This window comes from Cynocephalus volans, chromosome 1 (genome assembly GCF_027409185.1).
Source record: "Cynocephalus volans isolate mCynVol1 chromosome 1, mCynVol1.pri, whole genome shotgun sequence".
In the NCBI taxonomy this organism is placed as follows: Eukaryota; Metazoa; Chordata; class Mammalia; order Dermoptera; family Cynocephalidae; genus Cynocephalus; species Cynocephalus volans.
This window is the reverse complement of record NC_084460.1, coordinates 145,072,875-145,087,788: the sequence shown is the minus strand read 5'-3', so window position 1 is coordinate 145,087,788 and position 14,914 is coordinate 145,072,875. Positions and strand designations below refer to the sequence as shown.

The window sequence follows — 14,914 nt, the reverse complement described above, 5'->3', positions numbered from 1 at the left end:
AGCCAGGCACAGAAAGAAACATACTGCCTGTCCTCTCTCGTAAGTGGTAGCTAAGAAAGCAATCAAGCAAGAGTAAGAAAGAATGAAAGACCAGAATAAAATGTTGAGCTTTCAGAAGGATAGAACAGACCTATAGTTGCTAGAAGGGGGAAAGAAGGAGGGGAAGGGGTTAGGAAGTAATTGGGTAAGAGACACGAAAATGCTAATAACGTTGATTTGATCATCACATACTGCACAGAAACACTCTTAGTCAACTCTGTACCCCATAAATATGTACAATCATAAATAAACAGATAAATACATAAAAATTTAGAGTTTATTTGAGGAGACAGTGATTCATAAATCAGGCAGTATCAGACTGTGTGTGGTTTGGGGCTCTTCCAAAGGGGCAAGAGAGGAAGCTTTTACAGAGTGAATTGAGGAAGCAAGACAAAGAAAATATTTGATTGGTTAAAGTGAAGCAGTAGCTTTACTTGGATCATTCCACTGGAAAGTCTTTAGTTAGACATTGTTTGACATTTTTTGATTAATTAAACTTAACCTTTATTTTATCCCTTACACCAAGTTTGGTTTCTGTTTGCTTAGGTAGGAACCCATTTTGCTGGAACCACCTCAGCCTAATGCAGTCTTCTTTATTTACTTTAACAATTTCCTCCATTTTGGTCAGTCTCTCAGTTATAGGAGATTGACTAAAACTCAAGCACACGTGCCACTTTCTGTCACCATTAAGGCTGGTTTGTCTTTGTCTCAGTGTATCACTTATAAGAACCAGGGAAATTATAATAATGATTATCACAAGGACCATACCAACAGACTGGAGTATGCTCCCTAGCCAAGGCCCCCTTGTTCTAAACCAACTAAAATAAAATAAAAACAAAGATTAATGGTTAAAACAAATTATAAACTCATTCTCTGAGTCTAGAGGGCAGTTAGTTGAGAAGACTTCTATAGTTTACATGAAGTGTCTTTTTAAAAATTATTTTTATTTTTCATTGTGTATCTTTAAGGCATACAACGTGTTTTGAGATACACTTATACACTGGAATAGTTACTATAGTGAAACAAATTAGCATATCCATTATCTCGCGTAGAATCTTTTTTTATGTGTGAACAGAGATATATTTTTTAATTGAAAAATAGTTGAAGAAACATATCTATGGTGGCACAGAGTTGAATATCAATACCTGTATGCAATGTGTGATGATCAAATCAGGAAAATTCGCATGCTCATCATTGCAAAATGTAATCATTCCTCGTGCCCATTTACCAATTTCTCGCTACCACCATCCTTCCCCCTTGCCCACCTCTAATAACCAGTCTGTTTTCTCCTTTTGAAAGTTCAACTCATTATTGATTGTTTGTGCCTAGCTTGTTTCACTTACCATAATTTTTCTCCAAATTCATCCATATAGCTATGAATGTCAGAATTTCATTCTTTTTTATGGCTGAGTAATATTTCATTGTTTTTTTGAGAAGATAAACTAGACCCATACATCTCACTATATACTAAAATCTACTGAAAATGGATTACATACTTAAATATAAGACCTGAAACTATAAACCTCCTAGAAGAAAACATAGGAAAAACACTTCAGGATGTAGAAATGGACAAAGACTTTATGAATAAGACCCCTAAAGCACAGGCAACAAAAGAAAAAACATAAACAAATAGGATTATAGCAAACTAAAAGTCTTCTGCACAACAAAGGAAACACTCAACAGGTGGAAAGACAACCTACAGAAAGGGAGAAAATATTTGCAAACTATGCACCCAACAAAGGATTAATATTCAGGATATACAAGAAACTCAAACAACTTAACATAAAAAAAAAAGAATAATCAAAATAAAAAATGGGCAGAGGTGATGAATAGATATTTCTCAAAGAAGGACAAACAAATGGCCAAAAAGTACATGAAAAAATGCTCTGCATCACTACTCATCATGAAAATGCACATCAAAACGACATCGAGATATCATACTGCCTCACCTAGACTGGCTATTATCAAAAAGACTGAGAATAACAAATGCTGGCAAGGATATGGAGAAAGAGGAACCCTTCTACACTATTGTTGGACTGTAAATTAGTACAGCCATTATGGAAAACAGTATGGAGGTTTTACAAACAACTACAGACAGAACTGCCATATGAACTAGCAATCCCAGTACTGGGTATACATGCAAAGGAATGGAAATCATCATGTTGAAGGGATACCTGCATGCCCATGTTTATCAAAGCTCTATTTACAATACCATTTCCCAGAAGAAATTCAAGAGGCCACCACCAAGAGGCAGAAGAAGGGAGGCAGGAGGCACAGGAGGCCCTGCTCCACCTATCTGTACAAGGTGCAGAAGCGGGTGCACCTGACACAGGCATGTAATCTAAGGTCTCATATAGTAATGACATCTTGGAAACATCATGGAACACACTGTCAGGGAGGCTCCCCTCCTGGTGCATGACTAGCTCTGGACCATCACGTCCAGCGAGGTGCAGATGGTTGTGAACCTGGTGCTGCAGGGGAGCTGGCCAAGCAATTATGGCACCAGGTCATCCCCAAGCATACCAGCTCCAAGTGAGGCAACCTGGCCTTCCTGAACTCAAAGTCTCTTTCAGAGCCTCCTAGCCTCAAGAGAGGAGCTGTAACTGGAATCTTAGTCCTTGTGACCACCAAGATGTACAAAGCAGGAGCATTTAGGCCAGAACCCACTTTCAGTAGTATTAGTAATAATAAATGAATCAAAATATGCCTCTTTAGAAGACTTTGCAAAAGAAAACAGATGTATATTTTTACAACTATAACAGCCTCAGGGATCAAGAGGACCTCTTCTTACATATGAGGGTACTTCAAAAAGTTCGTGGAAAGGTTTTTATTATCTCCTAATTCTATTTTCCCACAAACTTTTTGAAGTACTCTTGTATTTAAAGCAGATATATACAACCAATTATGTTTCAATAAAAAAATTAAATAAAAATTACAAAGGCAAATAGAGAAAGTTATGCAATTCTGAAAAAGAAAAAAAGTTGGCTCTTAATATTAAGAAAAATCAGTTTTCTTAAGTAATCAAAGACTTAGTAAAGATAACATAAATCACAGTAAATTATCTTGATAAAACATAAAATCTTTCTTTTCTAGGTCAATTACTTAAAAGGTAAAGAAAAACTTAAACAATTTATAGTTAAGAGTAGACCCATACACTAAGAAAATCATTGATATTAAGACATGTTTTTAAAACCCTTGTAATAGATTCAGTTCTAGCAAACTTGGCCACCCAAGGTTTTCTCTCTCTCTCTTTTCAACTTTCTATATCCATGAAGTTTTTGTCCATTCCTCATTCATTCTGAAAAAACTTTTAAAGAACCCCCAAAGTAGACAAAATTGCTCTCCCTTTTTCTTATAAAAACATATTCTCATACCTTGTAGCTTTTCTTACCCAAAACACTTCTTAATTTACATGAATACTTTACATACAGAGATGTTTTCCTAATGAGTTGTGGTAGTTCTCATTACCATATATTAACTAAAATGTTTAACTCTTAGTAACTTTATTTTCTGGTGAAAACTAGGATGTAAGCAATTGTCAACTGTCAACACACCAGCATTCTGTAGACTGGCAAATCCATGAACATGCTGTTTCATAATTTCTACAAGTATGTGCTTTCTATAGCACAATTTTTTAATTGTGGTATTGGACATAGTTGCTAACAGATCCAAATATCTTTATTTCTTCTATAATAAGAAGCCCAAAGTAGATAAGCTATGTTCAGCAATTAATATCGTAATTGTATAGCAATATGGCAGATTCATTGTGTGCAGAGAAGACAAATCTATATCCAGAGTAAATGTCTATTTCAATAAGAAGAAAACTCTGCCACTCTTATAATGAAAGTGGTCCAATGCAATCAGCTCGCCAACTGATAGCTAGCTAATGACCATGGGTAATGGACTCAGTGTTGGTCTCTGCTGCTGGCATCTTGGGCATTCAGTAGTGGCCAAAGCCAGGACAGAATGGTGAATGGAAGCCTATGTTTCTGAGAGCGTGCATAACCTCCATCCCTGTCACTACAGCCACTTTTATCATGAGCACATTGGAAGACGGCAGGGGTGTCTGGAGAAAGAGGTTGACTGGTGTCCACAGAAAGTGTCATTCTATCCATCAATTATTAAAATTTTCCTATCCTGAGGTCATTCTTTAGAGAGTGCTCACACATGATGCAAATATTTTCATGTTTTGTTTGTTCATTCACAGATCAGCCCACATAACTTTTCCCTAAATCTCCTTGTCATCAATTTCCTACTAATGTTCATTCCAAGTCCCTGACAAACCATTGACCACAGCCCAAGAACTGGTATATAATCACTGGTCTGGTCAATTCTCTTTCCAACCAAATTAAACTAGGAGCACTGTCCACTTTTTGCCCATTGGGAAGATTTTCCTTGACCAAGTCCTTCAGGGATATCCCAAAAAGGGGCTACAGTGTTGCAGCCACCCACTTTTGAGTGGTGCCTTAGTATTGTGCAGAATCATCTGTAAACCAGGCCTGAGTCTTCACTTCCCCTGTCCAGGCATCATCCAAATTCCCTATGAGGCCATAGTTGCAAGTTGGGAAAGAGAAGGCACTTTAGTAGGACCGTAAACTATGTGTGTTTGAGCCTTTCTTTATAAAACTTGTGCTTTAAGAGCATGATTTGGCACAACCACATATATACCACTTACCTGTGATAATGGAGTGCTGTTATGCATGCCCAACTCTATGGCTCAGTGGGTCTAACACACAAATCAGGGTGGGCATCTCTGTTTGCATTGTAACTTGGTGGCTCATGGTTAAGCATTCAGCCTCTACTAAGGCCCAGTAGTAGGATTAGAGCTGTTTTCTCAAGAACAGAATTGCAGACCATTGCTTCACCATTCTAAGTGTCTGGACTGCAATTCACCTGTAGAGGCCTGCCAAGTACCCCAAACAGCATCCCTTTTAGCCATCGCCACTTTAAGCACCAGTGGATCTGCCTGGGTCACATGGCCCAAGATACAGTGCAGCTTACACAGCAGCTAAGACCTGTTGTAGAGCCTTCTTCTTTTCTGAGCCCCACTTAAAACTAGCAGCTTTCTGGTCACTTGGTAAATTGGCAAGAGTAATACAAACGAATGAGGAGAATGTTGCCTCCATGATCCAAAGAGGACCACTAGAGTTTTTATTTCTTCTTGCTTATAGGAGGGGCCAGATGCAACAACTTATCCTTCACCTTAGAAGGGATATCTCAACATGCCCCACATCACTGGACCTTTAGAAATTTCACTGAGGTAGAAAACCCCTGAATTGAAAATGCTACTCACACTGGATACTGCAATGCAGACCTTTAATACTCAAAGATAGGAAACAAACTGAGCTTGGAAATAATTGCACAAAATTTAAGGGAGAAGTCAATTTAAGTCATGTTTTGGTCATATTAACAGCTCCTTCTGCACACCATACAGCTTGCTCCACCCTTCTGCAGAGTGTTCACAGAGACTCCTCTTTTATCTATGTTATTTTTTCTTTACTTATTTCTTTTTTTACTAGAAACTCTTTGGAAGAGGAATAATTGATTAATGAGTCTGCAAAAAAATAAACCCTTTGCTTTTCCCCCTATCTTGCCAGTCATGACCTAAGTAAGATTAAACTTTTTTAAAGAAAAAACAATTTTTAATGTGAAGATAATTACATGTCACTGTTCAGTTATTAAATCTAAATGTCACAAATAAATAAATTTTATTTTTTCTGAATGAATGTTCATTGACAACTTTTTATGTTAATACTCACAAGGAAAACCTAAATATGTTATAACAATGTGTAACATCCTTTAATCCTTTTCCTTTGTGTGGAACAAAGTCCCTGACCAAAATGTCCCTGACCTAGCCTCTAAGGCTCCATGTGATCCCATCCATGCTTTCCACCTTGGCTCCATCTAACTCCTTTCTGCTTCTCTTTTTGCAAGTCAGTCACATTTACAAGTTTTTGTTTCTCTACTGACCTAGGCTCTGTGATCATCTAGGTCCTCCAGTAATGAAGGCCCTGTGGATGTCAAGCATCCACAAGTATCACCTTGTTAGAAAGGAAGACCCTTGAGCCCCAGCACAGGATTACTGAAAAAAAAATCTTCATTTTAACAAAATCTCCAGGAAATTTGTAGGTAACGAAATCTGGGAGGCACTGATCAAGGCCACCACCCAAAGTGGTGCTTGTCTTCTACCCAAGTACTAACCAGGCCAGACCCTACTTAGCTTCCGAGATCAGACAAGATCATGAGCATTCAGGGTGGTATGGCCATAGAATTTGTTTTTCTTTACTCCCCTGCCTGACCTTTGCCTAGTAAGATTTCTTATCAGATTTCATTTTAAACTGGGGGAGGAAGACATATGTTTGGACTGAGCCGCAGTTTGCATGACGAAAACAACTTTACTTGGTGTTTGCTTCTGATTGAAATCTGTATCCGTGGCTTTATTAAAATCCTGTTTTGATTAACTCAGATGAGACCACACTAATCAAAGCACGCAGAGCATCAAATATTTTATATATATATATATATGTATATGCCAAAGTTTGTATAAACATATCATAAGTGTCACCTGTGGTGGAAAATAGTGTCATGAAGTGTAATTTCAATTGTAAAGATGAGATCTGTCTTCAGTGATTTGATGTTTATAATTGCAAAGTCTGTAATGCACCGTGGGATGACCTGGATTTCTTATACACCTCCAAATCCACATTGTCCAGTTGAAGATTTTCACTTTGTCCCACAGGGAATCCTCAGGCACTCACAGGGGAATTTCAGTTCTCCACACCCTCCTCTTCTGGCAAAAACACATATGTGTGCAATTGGTTGACTTCTGAATTCAAAGAAAATTTAGATAAACAACATTTTCCTGAGATTTGGAAATGAAGCTTATTGTGTATTTTTTCTACTTTAGGAAGCCTAACAGTTTTAAAACATCTCCATAATTTCTTACAAGATATTGGTAAGAGAGGAATTATTTTTTAATATTCATATTCATAATTGTTTATTCAGAAAGTTTAAAATTTTATTTATAATTATTATAGATTTGTTTTACAGGAAACCAAAATATCCAGTGGGGAATGGAAGAAAAAAGTGAATAATATTTATACTTTATTTTCATGACTAAAATCTAAACAAGCAAAATAGCTGTAAAATAAATTTTCCCTTTAGTGATGATTTATTATCTTGTTAACCCAACTATAATGAATTCATTAGAGAAATTCTGGTGAACTAGAATGCTAAATGCTTTAAAACTGTTTTTAAATATTCAAGTCACAATGATTCTTTTCTAAGAAATCTTTCTGACGATTTTGATACAAATATCCATTCTGCTTAACCAATTCTCTGATTAAAACTTTTCAGGTTTGTCAGTGAAATATTATATCCTCTATACCTTCACAATTTCTAGCAGTACTTTAATTGATTATTGTATATATACATTGTATAAAATATATATAGGATATAATATATATAGAAATACGTATGTAGTTCATTGAGTGTTTTATATATATACAGTAATACTAGTCATAGTAATTACTATTCTATTTTTTAACTATGTTTATGCTCTATATTCAAATTCATGTTAAGAAATAGCTAAATACATTTTTTTAATTCCAAGTTGTAATTGCCAATTTTTTCTTGTAAGGTGACTAATTTGAAGTTTTTTTTTTTAAATTAACTATATTCTCATTCACACAAATATATGTTAGTACTTACAAACGTATTTTAAAATTTAAGTTTTTTCACTAATAACATGTAAAATCATTGAAAATGGCCTATCTAAATGAAATATTAAGCCTAAAAGAAAAGTCTGTGGGAAAATAGAATTAAAAGATAATATAAACCTTTCCACGAACTTCCTGAAGATCCCTCATGTGTGTGTGTGTGTGTGTGTGCGCGCGTGTGAGTGTGTGAGTGTATTAGGAAATATACAGAAAATGTTCCTCTCTTTTCTCAGAATTATTTTTGTGACAGTTTTTTTTATTGAAAAGTAATTGATTATACATATTTGAGGGGTACAGAATTGAATATCAATACATGATTACAATATGTGGTGATCAAATCAGGATAATTAGTAAACCCATGTTTAGAAAACATAATCAATCTTTGTGACCTTTTTATTTCTCACTAACTTCCCTCCGCCACCCTCTTTCCCACCTCTAATAACCTCTAATAAAAGAGAACAATTCTGTTCTCTCTCTCTCTTTTTTTTTTTTGGAATTTCAAAGCATTATTGTGATTGTTTCTTTCTTTCTTTCTTACTTTCCTTTTTGTTTTCTTTCTTTATCCCACACTTATGAGGTCATGTAGCATTTCTCTTTCTGTGCCTGCCTTCAATTAACATAATTTTCTCTAAGTTCATCCATGGTGCTGTGAACAGCAGAATTTCATTCTTTTTTATGGTTGAGTAGTATTCCATTGAGTATATATGCCGCATTTTCCTTATCCAGTCACCTGTTGATGGACATTTAGGCTGATTTCAACTTTTGGCTACTGTAAATAGAGCTGTAATAAACACAGGAATAAAGATAATCCTTTGACATGATTTCCATTCCTTTGGGTATATACACAGCAGTGTGATTGCTGGATCATATGGCGGTTCTATATGTTGTCGTTTCAGGAATCTCCACCCTGTTTTCCATAATGCCCGCACTAATTTACAGTCCCACAATAGTGTAGGAGGTTTCCGCTTTCTCCACATCCTCACCAGCATTTGCCATTCTCTGTCTTTTTGATAACAGCCGCTCTAACTGAGGTGAGATGATATCTCGGTGTGGTTTTGATTTGCATTTCCCTGATGCTGAGTGTTGTTGAGCATTTTTCCATGTACCTGTTGGCCATTTGTATGCCTTCATAAGAGAAATGTTTATTCAGAACTGACAGCTATTAATGAACACGAGGGTGATACAAACATTCAACCCAAACCTTGGAGCTTTTCCTTTTATTTTGTCTTCAGGCATCTCTGTTACTTCCTCTCTTTCTCTTGTTTGATGGGCCTTTTTTACACTTATCCATCTATGACTTTTTTATTCTCTGCCTATTTCTCATCCTCCCTCTTGTGTTATTTTCATCCACCCAAACTTCCCTTTCCATTTCGCTTGTTCCTTTTATCCTCTAGATATCTTCTTCTCCCCTCCTCTCAATAGCTTATTCTTTCTTTTGAAAACATTCCTTAAAAAATTCTACAGGAGACAAAAATTAAATCAGTCTATGAGCAGGAGACAGAGGCTGGCTCTTCCCCTGCATTTCATGGAGTGCTCTGCACCATTTCTCTCACTGCTGTGCCACTTGTTCCTATTCACTCCTCATAATTCACTGACCTCAATTCTATTACACTATGGAAACTTTTCTCTCTAAAACCACTAAAACTCTGTTAATGTTCACACTCAGTGATCTCAGTTCACTACTTGTCCTACTAGAACGTTGATTTTGGCATTAGGCACACTACGTCACTTTGTCACTCTTAGTGCCTTTCCTGTCTTCTTGTCCACAACACTCAGCTCCCCAGTTTCTCTCCTGCTTTTTTCCTTGACCACTCTGCTCAGTATCCTCTTCTAGTCTCGCCCTTGTCTCTCTTTTAGACATTCAAGGCTATGGGTTGCCTAGGAAAATAGCTTAGTTAATAAAAATTGGCTCTAACATAGAAATGCTAGGAAACTTGGAGCATTCAGCTTAAAAAATTATCAGGAACGGAGGAAGCAAGGCTGGCAGTCAACTGCCACAATTATGTTCCATCACTAGCTTGGTGAGGGAGGCTGTTACTGCTGTTCAACTTCTGATGACACTGTTCACACTATCAGTGCCATTGTTGTAGACGCAGGGTGCATGTGCTGAAATCTTTATAATTTTTGTCTTGGCTGCTTTTGCACTAAAATTTTGTTTTGTCCATGTACATTTGTCTCCATCTGTTCATATCCAAATCTATATTTGGTGGATTTGATTGGACAAATCTAGGGGAGTATCTCTGTATGCCACCAAGACTCATGTAGTCTTGTAATCATGAGTCATGTAGATTCATGTAGAAAAGAGGATCAGGCATTGGGCATCTAATAAATTACATCTATCCCCTGCATAACTTCTTTAATATAACTTCCTCAAGTTTTCCTCTTCCTCTTCTTCTCTTTTCTTTGTGTACTCTCCAATAGATAAGTAAGCTATAACTACATCCTCAACTACCCCAATGACTCCCAAGTCATTATTTTTATTACTCTAGTAGAATCATATTACTAACTACATTTCACCTAGATGTCTGGAGAATGCTCACACTACAAACTTGTCAGTGCATCCAAGTTTTCAAACTCAATTTTGGATAACAATATACCTAGTCAGACACTTGTTTCTTCTATTACTCTGGAGTGGGCTATGAAGGAAAGACTTCCTCCTCTATCTGTAGGCTCTTCTGGTGACTTTTTTTTGTATCAGTGCAGTTGAGTATTCCTTGGGATGCCTCAGCTCCTGTTTGGTTGGTGTGCAGGCCACTCCAGGGCTTGGGCAGGCATGAGTGGGCCCATGACTGCATCGGGGGTCAGCTGTGTGAGAAAAGGAATACTCTTCTACACTGTTGGTGGGACTGTAAATTAGTACAGCCATCATGGAAAACAGTATGGAGGTTCCTCAAACAGCTACAGATAGAACTACCATATTATTCAGCAATCCCACTACTGGGTATATATCCAAACTATGGAAATCATCATGTCGAAGTGATACTTGCCCTACCATGCTCATTGTACTCTATTTACAGTAGCCCAAATATGGAGCCAACCTCAGTGTCCATCAGCAGATGACTGGATAGGGAAAATGTGATATATATACACAATGAAATTCTACTCAGCCATAAAAAAGAATGAAATTCTGTCATTTGCAGCAACGTGGATGAGTCTGGAGAAAATTATGTTAGGTGAAATAAGCCAGAAAAGGAAAGAGAAATATTGCATGTTCTTACTTATAACTAGGTGCTAAGAAAAAAAGAGAGTCAGAAAGAAAGAAAGGAAGGGAGGGACTGAAGGAGGGAGGGAGGTATGGGGGGGAGAGAGAGAGAGAGAGAGAGAGAAAGGAAGGAAGGAAGGAAAGAAAGAAAGAAAGAAAAAGAAAGAAAGAAAAAGAAAGAAAACCACAACAATATGTTGAACGTTCAGAAGGAGAGAACAAACCTAAGGATACTAGAGATGAGGGCATGGGAGAGAGGGGGTTTTGGGAGTGATAGGTCGGGTAAAGGGCATAAAAAAATTATGATTTGTAATAATGAATATGCTAATAATAAAAAAATAGAAAATATTTTTTTAAAAACCTATAAATTTTACTTTACAAAGAAAAATAAATAAATAAAAGAATATACCTAGTCACTAAGTGACTCCTCTTTTCTTCACTGACCACTATTTTCACAGAATCTACTTCTTCATCCTCCTTCTCATTCTTAACATCTTATCACACATGAAGTAGCACTTTACCTGCATTTTAATCATTTTTAAAAAGCAGATTCTTTTATTTCATTATTAAAATTGAAATAAGTGAATTTATTTCAGTTTTTTTCAATTCCCTGAAATAGTTTCCATCTATTACAGTAATACAAAATAAAATTAAAATGGTACTCTAGGAAGAGTATGGTTTTATATCAGCCGCCTCCCCAGGTATTCACTTTATAAATCCTAGTGAATGCTCCTTACATTTTCTGCATTTCATTTCAGGGACATCCAGTGAGGACATGGAAAGGGAAAATGCAACACTGCTGACAGAGTTTGTTCTCACAGGACTTCCATATCAACCAGAGTGGAAAATCCCCTTGTTCCTGGTGTTCTTGGTGATGTATCTCATCACCATCATGGGGAACCTTGGTCTGATTATTGTCATCTGGAATGACTCTCACCTTCATATCCCTATGTACTTATTCCTTGGGAGTTTGGCCTTTGTGGATGCTTGGATATCATCCACAGTGACCCCAAATATGTTGGTAAACTTCCTAGCCAAGAGCAAGATAATAACTCTTTCCGAATGCATGATACAATTTTTTTTCTTTGCATTTGGTGGAACCACAGAATGTTTTCTCTTGGCAACAATGGCGTATGATCGCTATGTAGCCATATGCAAACCTTTACTCTATCCAGTGATTATGACCAATAAACTGTGCATTCGTCTGCTAGTCTTATCATTTGTAGGTGGTTTTCTTCATGCCTTAATTCATGAAGTTTTTATGTTGAGATTAACCTTCTGTAATTCCAACATAATACATCACTTTTACTGTGATATTATACCATTGTTTATGATTTCCTGTACCGACCCTTCTATTAATATTTTAATGGTTTTTATTTTGTCTGGTTCAATTCAGGTATTCACCATTGTGACAGTTCTTAACTCTTATGCAGTTGCTCTATTTACGATCTTCAAAAAGAAGTCTGCCAAAGGCATAAGGAAAGCCTTCTCCACCTGTGGAGCCCATCTCTTATCTGTGTCTTTGTACTATGGTCCCCTTCTCTTCATGTATGTGCGCCCTGCATCTCCAGAAACAGATGATCAAGATATGATGGACTCTTTATTTTACACTGTCATAATTCCTTTGTTAAATCCCATTATCTACAGCCTGAGAAACAAACAAGTCATAGACTCTTTTACAAAAATGTTAAAGAAAAATGTTTAGATCTTAAACTAATATTTCTTCTTTTCTTAGTTAAATGTCACAGAATTTTGCAGGTGAGATGTGGCTGTATTTTGTAAAGTGTTCAAAGTTTTTTACAATTATGATTGTCTTAGCATTTTAATGACTTTATGTGTTATACCTAACAATCTCCCTAAAATATTTATATATGTTATTCAAAAGCATACAAGGAATTTTAATCAAGTGCTCATTTCACATTGGAATAATTAAAGGGGAAAATAAATGAAAACATTTTATAGGTTTGAGTGTTCTTCATGTGTATTTATAAATGCATTAAGAGCAAAATAGTAGAGCTCTTTTCAAAAGGACTTGAGTAGGATACATCATACAGGTGACAGATTTTTACAATCTGAAGACTCATTATCGCATTTAACTCCATTGTGGTGGCAGGTTTGTCTTTGGTTTTGCAGACGAAAATTCCAGGAAACGTGTTAACCCTAAAATGATCCTTTATTCCAGTGTATTGGGAAATAGTGAATTTCAATGCTTGCAGACATTCAACTGACATATTATGTGGAGAAATAAATAGAACATGGGAATGCAATGGCAATAAAATCAGAAAGGAGTTAAAACTGTGAAGGCAGGGCCAACTCTAAGAAGATCCTCTTTGCTCAGCTGTTTTTGTGAGTAATGAGAAGAGGCAAATTGCCTCTCTTTGCATATGATGCTTTAAGGACCTTCAAGGACTGCATTTTTATAATACTGGGCAACATGAAAAGCTTCACTAATTCAGAAAGCTAACAGGTTAGATCAATCAAGTTAGTGTGGCTGTATAGAAGAAAAGTGGCAGAATGGGAAGTAGATAGTTCCAATCTTTCTGGAATTAAAAAGAAATTGAAGATAGTAAGAAAGGGAAATCAGTAATATCTTAACAGTCGTTGAAAAGTGTTACTGAGAATAAGTGGCTTTAAATATATATTACCAAAGATCAAGCAATATTAAATGAAATCATGTCATAGAGACCAGTGGGTGGCTGGGAAAGACATGAAAATGAGCAACAGTCTGGATGTTTCGTGACTGAAAAATCCTTAAATTTTAACTTTCCTCCCAGTACATTCTCTTTAAGTATAATGAGTGATCCATTTTCTGGCTACCTCTGCCCTTCCTCTCTCAACACTGAAATTCCATACATACTTGTGGATACCACTTGGGCCCTTATCCTAAAACTACTCACCTATGTTTTCTGCAAAACTCTGGTCACTCATCTCCCCCATCTTGCTTATACTCTCTTATTTCCTTAATATTGTTGCCAGATGATTCTTCATACATAGCACTCGGATCAAATCATGTCTTTGTTCAGTAAGTTTTAATGGATTTTCTTTGCTACCTGATTACATATACATATGTGGTATATGTGTCTAGATCTGAGTATACACATATGAATATGTTTTGTTTGTTCGAGTGTATGTACAGATTGTATGATATACATATATACACATATATACTTGTATGATATAATATGATAAACATATATATTATATTATGTATGTATATTATAATATATGTATATATACAAAATATTATGAAGAAGCTGTTCAACCATAAGGATTAAAATATACAAAATGTATATATAATTTTTCCTTTATCTTAAAATTTATTTATTTATTTTACATTCTAAGATGTTGAGGAGCAGCTGGGGGATGGGGGAGAAGGGAAAGGAGAAGAAAATAGGGTGGGAGAAGGAGGAAAGAGGGGGGCATGGTTGAGGTCCATGGCAACCCCCTCATTCCTGCAGGGGAGACAAGGGGGCTTCCAGTAGTGGCTTGGTTGTTGCTAGGCTGGATGCAGGTGTTGGGAGGTGTGTGGCTGAAGCTCTCGGTACGCCCCCACCCCAGATCAGGGGACTAAGGGGCTTCCAGCGGTGGTTTGGTGGTCATCACTGGACTGGTTTTAGGTGTTGGGGGTGCATGGGCAAGGCTCCCCACCCCGGCTCGGGAGCCCAGAGTGCTTCCTGTGGTGGCTTGGTGGTCATTGTTGTGCTGGTTGTGGGTTCTGGGGGACTTGGCTGAGGCCCTCTGCCCTCTCTGCTCCCTGGCTTACTAGCCCAAAGGGCTCTTGGTCCTTCTAAGTTTTATAGGTGTTCTTTGGTGATGTGAGAACTTTACTGGTTAATATCAGAACTTTGTCTCTGGTCTGTGGGTATTTAGTTTTTTCTTTCAGTTCTGTGTTGGATTATTTGCTGTTCCCACAATTTAAAGTCTGCACTGGAACTAATCTGTTGTCCTTTAGTTA

The 14,914-nt window shown here is 36.8% G+C and overlaps 1 protein-coding gene across 1 annotated transcript; it reads left to right on the top strand.

Annotated features, from left to right (window-relative positions):
• The first annotated feature begins 6,554 nt into the window (after positions 1–6,554).
• LOC134386882 (olfactory receptor 5H2) lies at positions 6,555–12,664 on the top strand. Its single transcript, XM_063109024.1, has 2 exons — positions 6,555–6,576; positions 11,718–12,664. Exon 2 carries the CDS (start codon positions 11,735–11,737, stop codon positions 12,662–12,664), a length of 930 nt encoding a protein of 309 aa, XP_062965094.1. The 5' UTR covers positions 6,555–6,576; positions 11,718–11,734.
• The last annotated feature ends 2,250 nt before the right edge of the window (positions 12,665–14,914 follow it).